At 25.4% G+C, this 11,020-nt stretch overlaps 1 protein-coding gene across 1 annotated transcript; it reads left to right on the plus strand.

Moving 5' to 3' along the window:
* The first annotated feature begins 4,755 nt into the window (after positions 1 to 4,755).
* Positions 4,756 to 10,584, plus strand: LOC105845013 (uncharacterized). The gene is made up of 4 exons (XM_065804845.1): positions 4,756 to 4,776; positions 6,324 to 6,428; positions 8,358 to 8,486; positions 9,172 to 10,584. Exons 2-4 carry the CDS (start codon positions 6,330 to 6,332, stop codon positions 10,237 to 10,239), a joined length of 1,296 nt encoding a protein of 431 aa, XP_065660917.1. The 5' UTR covers positions 4,756 to 4,776; positions 6,324 to 6,329; the 3' UTR covers positions 10,240 to 10,584.
* Positions 10,585 to 11,020: the final 436 nt, after the last annotated feature.

Genomic DNA, 11,020 nt, shown 5'->3' on the forward strand with positions numbered 1-11,020 from the left:
GAACAGACTGATACCATTAACACCAGCTTTAAAGAACTTTTTCAGAGTATGAGATTAGATCAAATCACTTCTCCTAACACAAGAAGAAAAATAAAAAAAATAAATGGGATCACTGGTTTTATTTTTACTAAAACCTTCTATGCAGTGATAAAAAGTGGATCCGCAAACTTCAACTGTCAAATCTGTTAGCAATGATACAAATGATGCAATGGTACAAATTTCAAACCAGTCAGCGTACAAAAAATTAGTAAAATTAAAAAAATTATCGATTCATTGTGCAATGATGGTAACTACCAGTATGTTTTCTAGAATAGCATTGAAGAACTATTCTTTTCTAATTCACTAGAAGATATTGACTTTGATATGGCTCCTGCTAATCCTTCAAACGCAGATATACGCATCAAACAGTCTGAATCTGCAGATACATGAAGCGAGTGTCGCAAACAAATAATTTCACCTTGACTGACTAAGAATCATTTAACTGGAGAAAAGAAAAATTTCAAAATTGCTCTCGCCAATTCTGAAATCAAAGTTTCGTTTAAAAACGTGGTTCATTTTAAAGATATAATAGCTGATGTTGCAGTTTTATTAAAATTTTTTAAAAGTACCCGTTATATGTTATTTTATACTATCCATGGTATATCATTGTGTAATTAAATATATGTATCAACCAAAGAGTAATAATCTGATTTTTAACATCATTAGTAAATTTAGCTAAAATGTTTTACATTTAATTCAAACATAGTTTCAAAAGCTAAAAATGGAACTATTTTCACGGAATCAGACAATACGGCGGTAAATTTGACAATATAATTATAAAATAAGTAAAATGTATATGTTTGGTTATTATTTTCAGTTTTAAATGTTAGTTAAAAATATGCATAAATTAAAATAAACTTAACTATTAAAGAGATGTTATAAAAAAACTGCAAAATATTTTTATAAAAAAAAACATTTAATGGCAAAGTTTAATTTTTTTTTTTTTTTAAAGTAGCAAAAAAAATTCTTTTAAAGAATAAAAAGTTATTTATTCCTCAAAGTTGTTTATTACATATTTAAAATATATTTTTGAAAGACTATTAATAATCTATTCTAGAATTATTAATGTATTTATTGTTAAAATTATAATAAGTTGTACACATTTTGAAAAAAAAAATTCAAGGTAACAATTAATAAAACGGAAAACAATTTGAAAAAAGACTAAAGATACACATCTGATATTTTTCATGTGACTAATAAACAGAATAACTCTTAATAATTTATTGACTATTTTTAAAAAAGCGATAGTTTAAAACCTATGCGGTTTCTTTTATGAAAGCAAATAGTTTGTCTGGTGTGAAATTTTTAACCATATCCGAAAATATACAATTAATTTTAAATACCTTGAAGAGCTATTAAGAGTTTTTATTTAGAATTCTCCATGAGGTCTACTGTCATTGATAATTTTTATTATAGTTTTCTAAAATCTTTTTATTTAGGGGAAGTGGGTGAGTTTAGAAGAACCCTTTTTTTGTTGAATTTTTGTTTTGAATTACTTCAATATTTGATAGTATTGAGACTTTTATATTTTTATTGACAGTAATATTTATTTAAAAGATACGCATTTATGTTGTTTTTTTTCCACCTAAATGTTTTATACATTTATCAATTTTACGTATTTTATAATAGCTTCAGTGTATCTTTAACTTATATCTTTTAGAACTTACATTAGTAAAGTGTAAAAAGAAAGAGTTTTAAGTCTCATATTATTGGTTACACCTACTGATGTCTTTTATAAGCAGTATACAATATTAGTATCAGTAATATAATATATTAGTAACAATGTAGTATCAAGCTACTATCATGCTATAATGTTACTATCACGACATACGTATACTTGTGTAGTATACTTGAAGTATACTTGAGTATGTATACTTGTGTAGTATACTTGTAACGCGCGTCATTTTTTTTTTCTTTAATCTAAAAAGAGAAAAAAAGAGTAACAGCAACAACAACAACAACAGCAACAACAACAAAAACTTTTTTTCGTTGATTTTTTTTTATATAAATTTCTTCAATGCAAAATATATTTCTAACCCTACGTTTAGACATGTACTAAATGATGAGTTCATTAGTTAACATGTTTACTAAAATTTCTAACCCTACGTTTAGACATGTACTAAATGATGAGTTCATTAGTTAACATGTTTACTAAAACTTAATTGACTGTTATTATTTTATAAAATATTATATTTCATAGCTTTTATAAGATTATAATATTTTATATTATTTATTTTATAAGAGTAATTTTGCCTAGTACGACTCTTTTTGCTGCTGAAAATTGTTTTTTTTTTCACTTGAAGTTGGTTACCAATATAATAATAAAACCAATATAATAATAAAAAAGTGATATGCGTAAAAATATTTTTGTCATGGAGTTGGTATTTAAAAAAAGTTAAATGTTAAATTTAAGCAATTAAAATTGTGTATCATAAAGACAATTATGTATAAATACAAGCCTGTGACAATTTTATTTTCAAATGAAAAAATAATATTTTTTAAATTAATCTCACAATTTCCGTTATATTTCAAGACTCAGTCAGGTCTATTACTAATTACCAAAGAAGTTAAAAAGCACTGAGTAATTCGCTTCGTTTTCCTAAAGATCTGAACAACACTTTGTTAAATAGAACGAAAGCATAAGATATTTAATAATCTTTAAATTTATCTTATTCTATTTGACCAAATAAAATTTATATAATTAAAAAAACTATTATTTTAACCCTGTTACGACTATAGGTTGCGACAGCGTGTTGCACAGATTACAATGAAATTCTGTAAAACAAAAATTTACTAACTGATGACGTGGTGGGTAAACTTTACTTTAGAATTTTTTCTAATAAACCCATATTTGCAACCCTATTGCACCTCAAGTTGTAATTGTTTTTTTTTGAAAGGATTATATCTACTTTTCCATCTGTAGAACAAAACATTTTATGTAATATAAATGTACTCACAGATAATGTGGGTGGGTAAACTTCACATTAAAATTTTTTTTAATAAACAAAATGACATAAATAATTAAGACGATTCGATAAAAATGACGCAGCACGAGTTTGAACTAAAAAAACTTTTCAATTAAATGATTCTGTTATTTAAAGCTCGATAGGGTTGCTATAAAACGTGAAATAGAATCTCTAAAACATTTATAAGACAACATGATAGGATATCGTTATGTAAAGTAATTGTTTTTGTGTCAAAAAAACATATTTTAATTGTCTTCTTAATAGAATATATCATTTGTGTTATATATATATATATATATATATATATATATATATATATATATATATATATATATATATATATAAATTTAAAGCGTAAATAAAACAGTCAAGTTTCTAATTGTAAAAAATCAAAGTTTATTTATTTAAAAAATTACATAAAAAAAACTTTAATTTTTGATATTTTTTTAATACTTGATAAGTTCAATACTAATAATTACGTTCAATATATAGTTATATATTTATTAAATAAATATACAGTTATATGTTTCAATATACAAGTTGTATGGTTTAAATAAACTATTATACTGAATATGAAATACAGTTATTGCTGTGGTTCATAATGTCATACATATTTTCACCTTTTGAAAAATGTTTTTTGAAATGTGTTAGAATTCAATAATCCTCAGCACCGTTCTTCCTGCCTAGCATTTATTCATGCAGTGTTATTCAGAATGGTAGTGAACTTCTAATTGCGTGCTAGCAAAAAGATCCAATTTGAATAGATCACGCTGACTTTTTATTTTAATGCTCTATGGAAGAAAAGTTTTTTTTTATAATCTCTTGTACATTTCTACATATATGAACAAATAGATAAAAATATGTAGTTTAAACATTTGGTACCTTTAAATATTCATTTATGGGTAAGTTTATTGCAGTGAGATTTTGTTTTACTACATACATACTTTCATATATATATATATATATATATATATATATATATATATATATATATATATATATATATATATATATATATATATATATATATATATATATATATATACATATATATATATATATATATATATATATATATATATATATATATATGTATATATATATATATATATATATATATATATATATATATGTATATATATATATATATATATATATACATATATATATATATATATATATATCTATATATATATATATATATATATATATATATATATATATATAGTTTAAGTGAAATCTTTAATAGTATGTGTAATAATAATATAACCATTAAAACATCATATAAGGCATCATACGTATAAAACATCATTTTCGGTAATATTCGTATAAAACGTATGGCATCAATAAGTGTGCGTAGTAGTGAATTTTAAAAGTAAAAAATATATTGAATGTGTGTATCGAGTTTTAAAAGTAAAAAAATACATTTATTTAAAAGTAAAAAATTAAAATTCTATGCTTGGATATACGTCTCAAGATATAATTTTAAAACAAAAATTGGAATTCAGTTAATTTGTTATTGGTTAAAAAAAAGTTATAAAATATATTTTATAGTTATTATACTATAAGTATTTTAGTATTTTATCCAGTTCTATTTAAAAAAACTTTAATAAAAAACTAAAAAAACTAAACAAAAAACATAGTTTCAACTTTAACAATTTTTACATAACTTTTACCTAAACACCTAACGTTGTCAGTAAAAAGTTTGATTTGGAACATCAATATTAAGAAAGATTTAATTTATGTGTCAACACGGCTGCAACCTATTGCTGTCTGTAATCAATTAAACCTCTGTTGTAGTAGTAGTAGTAGCAGTAGTAGTAGTAGTAGTAGTAGTAGTAGTAGTAGTAGTAGTAGTAGTAGTAGTAGTAGTAGTAGTAGTAGTAGTAGTAGTAGTAGTAGTAGTAGTAGTAGTAGTAGTTGTAGTAGTAGTAGTAGTAGTAGTAGTAGTAGTAGTAGTAGTAGTAGTAGTAGTAGTAGTAGTAGTAGTAGTAGTAGTAGTAGTAGTAGTAGTAGTAGTAGTAGTAGTTTTTGGTGTTGTTGTATATTTGTACAATTAGTTGCTACATAAAGTCACGTGTTGATCAACTGTAAAAACATTCTTAAAAAATGAGAGACAACATCAAACTTGTCATATACGGTCTTTTTAAGTGGACCCAGTTCTAAAAAAGAACATTTTTTTTTTCAAAAAGGCATCCAAAAATGGCCCCCTGGATGCTTTAGTTACATCTGAAATTTACATTGTATATTAGTTTTAAGAACGTGAGATTAAAGATATGATTACAACAAGATAGGTAAGTTCTTTATATGATTACAATGAGGTACACAAGTTCTTAAATTTTTTAATACCTCTAAATAGTTGTTTAAAAAAAATTTAAAGTATAAAATTCACAAATTGTTATCTTAAAGTTCCTATTTATAATTTAAAATAACTAATTTTAAAATTTGTATATATTTAACTATCATTATTTACAATACATTTATATTCTTAATTGGTTATAACTTAAGTTTCTAAAAATAAAAACTAGGTAAAAAAATCTGTGCTTAAAAGTTGTATATATAACTGTTATATACACTTGTTACTATTGTTTGGATTATAATTATTATAACTTAAAAAACTATTTATAAATTGTTTTCTGCTGTATCGTCATAACTGCAAGAAGTTATTGCTCTTTGTTTAAATATTCAAATGCTATTGTAATATTACCGCTTTTGTTGCTATTACCGCTTTAATGTCATTACCGCAATTGACGTTTTTATCATTTTTATGATTTTATACTGTTCCTATTATTCTCTTTTGATTTTAGAATATCAGTGTATTTATGCGTGTGTGAGTTTTTACTATATCCTGTGAATGTAATTCTGAACATATTTTTGATCTTCTTTTATATTTGCACTAGAGAGGCCTTTGACTAGTATATAAATCAGTTTGCGGGAGCTATTGCAATATGAAGAACACTGTGGCGTTTCCTGTTTAACAGTGCGAAGATTTTTATAATGCATAAATTAGAAAATTATGCATAAATTATTACCCCTTAAAATTCATATTATATAAAACAGCCCTTCATAGTTAGTTTGATTTTAAGAATGGTTCAAGGCTTACTGAGTGAAATGAAATAAAGATTTTTTTTTCTAGAACATTACTGAAATTCTATTATTTATCTCAGCGTTCTTATTTTATTTTTAAATTTTCATTAGTTCTTATATATTCGTAGTTTAATCTGTTGGTTTGTCTTACTTATTTAATCTGTTGGTTCTTACTTATTTACAAACCTTTTGTACTCTTTAAACTTTAGCATCAATATATTGTTTTTTCAGGTCAAAATGAAAAGATTGTCAAAAAATGTTGACTATGAAACAAAAAGAATAAAAAATGATGAGTGTCCAACACCTAAAGTTAAAAATGACGTTTTGTATATGGAGGTAATTAATTTACTTTTTTTTTCATATTGCTTCGATCACTTCGATGCTAGTTTTATATGCAGGAAACAGTTAGCGATAATGCCACCAGTTTCTTTAAAGAGAATGGGGCGCAACAAAAAATATGGTAGGATCTAAATGAACTCTTAATAGTCACATAAGCTGGTAATAAGCTTTTGTCACAACAAAAGTTTATTTCCAACTTTTGATACATGTTTTGTGACAAACTTTATTTGAATTCTATTGATTTAAAGTTGCAACTAAAATTTAAATTGTAAAAAAATAGCAACTGCATAGTTCTGCTAAATAACATATAAATATAACTCGCTATAAAAAATATTGGCACTATAACAATATAACAACAATAATAGTGTACCAAGCGCAACGGAAGGTAAATATCAGTAATTGTCGAGTTCATTTTTTAGAACTTAAGATAATTATTCGTTAGATAATTTTAGTAGTAATATAATATCTTTTTTTTTTCGTATTGCATCACTTTATAGAAAATGCTACGTCTCTGCTTTACCTTGTGTAGAATACGTTTTATAAATTCAAAATTTTCGCTTATTTTTCAAGCTAAGTTCTAAAAAATATTATATTAAATATTTGTTGAATATATTTTAGAACATAATGTTTCTACCACTATCATTATAACAACAAAAATAATAATATATCACGCTTATAAATATATCAATAAAAATATTAATATATCACGCTTATAAATATATCCAGGTTCGAAACGAGCTCTGGATATATTTTCGCTTCACGGTAAGGAAGGAGGCGTGAACTTCCTGGTTAAATGCATTTCCGCGGTGCTCTGTGACAAGACCGTTAGGACTTCTTGGGGCACCTAAAATAAAAAAAATAAAAAAAAATAAATAAATAAATATATCAATAAAAATATTAATATATCACGCTTATAAATATATCAATAAAAATATTAATATATCACGCTTATAAATATATCAATAAAAATATTTATATATCACGCTTATAAATATATCAATAAAAATATTATTATATCACGCTTATAAATATATCAATAAAAATATTAATATATCACGCTTATAAATATATCAATAAAAATATTAATATATCACGCTTATAAATATATCAATAAAAATATTAATATATCACGCTTATAAATATATCAATAAAAATATTTATATATCACGCTTATAAATATATCAATAAAAATATTATTATATCACGCTTATAAATATATCAATAAAAATATTAATATATCACGCTTATAAATATATCAATAAAAATATTAATATATCACGCTTATAAATATATCAATAAAAATATTAATATATCACGCTTATAAATATATCAATAAAAATATTAATATATCACGCTTATAAATATATCAATAAAAATATTAATATAAAAACAAAAGTTAGATTAATACATTAATAAACGATAAAAACAAATGTTAGATTAACACTTTACAAGTCCTCGCGAGGGCGTGAAAAATGTTATAATCTAACCAGTGACGGATCCAGGGAGGAGGGGGGGGGGGGTTAGGGATATGCATCCCCATTCCCCCCCCCCCCCCCCCCATTCCCTCCCCAGAATCTGAAAGTTGTAAAATATCTTAGAAAGGGAGGACTTTTTTTTTTAGAAGACGCAAATGTGGTACAAAATTCGAAAATTTTTTAACAAACCTAAAATTTGAAAAAAATTATCAATTAGTTAAATTTGAAAATTGTATAAAAAGTTTTAGAAATGTTTTGTGAACATCATGATTACTTTGCTGTAAAAAATAGATTAATGATATGAAATTCAAAAGAAAGAATCTAATAGAAAGTTAAAAAGATCGAAGCTTAGATTGAAGCTTTATTGATAAAAGCAAATGCTTTTATACGTTCTTTTTCAATAACTTTTATTGACTTTTAATACTGTTTCTTTATTAATTGTTTTATTTAGGATACTCAAGAAAATACTGATAGCGAGAGATTAAAAAAGATGGAGCGAGAGAACGAAGATCTAAGGAAACGTTGCACTAGATTGGAAAACATAGTAACGCAAATTTTATCAAACAAAGAAGAAAGCAAAGTAAGTTTAAAATTTGTTTTACATAAGTTGATCATTCGTCCTTACAATTTAAAAAATTACTAGACTATAAATGTATTTCAAAATGCGTTTTTAAGGCCAGCGCGAGAAAAAGTTGAGTTGGGCGTTAAAGGGGTGGGTTACGAGTTTTGTGGACTAAAAAAAAATTCCCCAAGTTTTTCAATTTGCGGACTAGTGATAATTAGTCTAAGTCCCATTTTGATGATTGTATCTAAAAAAAATGGTTCCGTTTTGCCGACTGAAAGTACAAAAAGGTCCAAATTTGCTTATAAATGTTGCAAATATTGATTGAATGGGTTTATAACTCCGCTCGCTCACACACCCTTCCCCTTACGCCAGCCTCGCTGTTAGTCAAGAAACAGTAATATTTTGTCTATATGTTCGCTGTATCATGATAATTTCAAGTAAAAAAATAAATATGAATTAAAATGTATTGTCATAAATTTGTTATTTGGTAACATGAAAAAAATGCTAAAAGAGTGTGTGTGTATTTATGTATGTATATATATATATATATATATATATATATATATATATATATATATATATATATATATATATATATATATACATATATATATATATATATATATATATATATATATATATATACATTTGTGTATATAAATATTTACATATTTATTATATTATTTTTATATATATATAGTCACCCGATGTTAACGAAAAGTTTATCGGCTCTAAATCTCTTGGTAACAATGCCGCCGACAATCTTGCTTCATACGAAACTTACAATAATTGTGACACAAAAACTTCTTATTCCTACTCCAATTCAAAGCATAGAGTAAGTGGTTATAGTTATACACTTTCACCTAAAACAAGTCCTACAAAACATGAAGCCAGTCTAAGAGAATGCAAACAGTTAGTCCCTTATGAAAAAGTGCCTGGAATTTTTAGAACATTCTCAATGGATAAACATGCGAATTTCAATTGTATAAGCTCCGAAGAAATGGAAAAAAGAAACGAATTTTTTCGCTCAACATACTATGAAGAGCAGCTAAAACATTTGAGAAACATTCGCCCAACGTATCCAAGCTTGCTAACTCCATTAGTAGATAAGCATTCTCCTACAAACGAAAAACCTCATTCAAACAAAACATCTCCAAGCCCACAAAGATATGAAGCTAAAAAGGAACTCCAGCATCCTTATGCAAGTGATCTTCGATGCGAAAACCATTACGAACCATATTTATTTGGTAGAAGTGTTCAACAGAAAGTAGTAAAGCATATAGGGTTTTGTCATACTCGACATAAATCAAATGACAGCAATTTGTTTTTAGATAAATGTTGTTACAATGCAAAACATTCAGAAAGTTTAGAAATAAAAAAATACGACAGCGAGTTTTTCACTAAATTGCCACCCAAGTTACACATAGTCGAAAGTCAAAATAAAAACGGAGTTACACTGACGTGGAATGCAACATCGAATACAGATAGTTCTTTGGTCAAGTCGTATCAGTTGTTTGCGCGTGAGCTTTTTGGACAAAAACTTGGCACAATGAAAAGAATGGGTGTTATTGACGCTCTTCCACTTCCGATGTCTTGCAACGTCGCTAACTTAAAACGTAACATTAAATACAAGTTTGCCGTATGTGCCGTGGATATTTACGGCAGGTTCGGCAAGATGAGTAATTTTACAGGAAAGTTCGAGTTAAAATCAAATGATTCCGATAAATATAAAGAAGAAGAAAGTTATGAGCTAAAAATTATTATTTAGTAAATATTTATAAATAGTATATATAAATGAAATAATCTGAATAAATTACAATCAACTCTGCAGAAAAAGTCACTTGACTAAACTTTTTAATTACAGAGAATAAATTTTGTATAAAGCACATTTCTATAAAACCAACATTTTTGTAAAACATCAAAACAAACTATTTTCTGTTTATGGTTTTAAATTTTAAGAATAAATAATTTTTATTATATAGATATAAATTTTCACAATATTTATTTTTAATGTTATTTATATATTTATATAGAAATGAATTAAAATATTAGATTTAAGTACATGAATTACTTGTATTTTTATATTATCTTTAATAAATAGCCAAAAGTAGAATCAAGCTGTATTTAATTTAATACTCTATAGTGGGCACATACCTTAGATAGATAATCAAAAAATATACAACTATTAGTGGGCACATACCTTAGATAGATAATCAAAAAATATGCAACTATTAGTGGGCACATACCTTAGATAGATGGAGAGTGGAGGTCGATGAGGTTCAAAAAACATTTACCTATTTTTGTTGCAACATTTGCACTGAAAGGAGGATTATACCAAATTATCTTGCGCTTATGATTGCCTTTTGTGGATTTTATACTTGGATGGTATGCAAGTTCGCAATTGTACCCTGATTTTTTCAAGGCTTCTTGATAAGGAGGAATACTTTCTTTAAAAATTGATTTACTTGACAATGCTGCTGATTAACTTAATTTAATAGTCTTAGGAATACTTTTGGTTACACTAGGTGGATGATTAGAACTAATATGTA

This window comes from Hydra vulgaris, chromosome 09, assembly GCF_038396675.1.
Source record: "Hydra vulgaris chromosome 09, alternate assembly HydraT2T_AEP".
Taxonomy (NCBI): Eukaryota; Metazoa; Cnidaria; class Hydrozoa; order Anthoathecata; family Hydridae; genus Hydra; species Hydra vulgaris.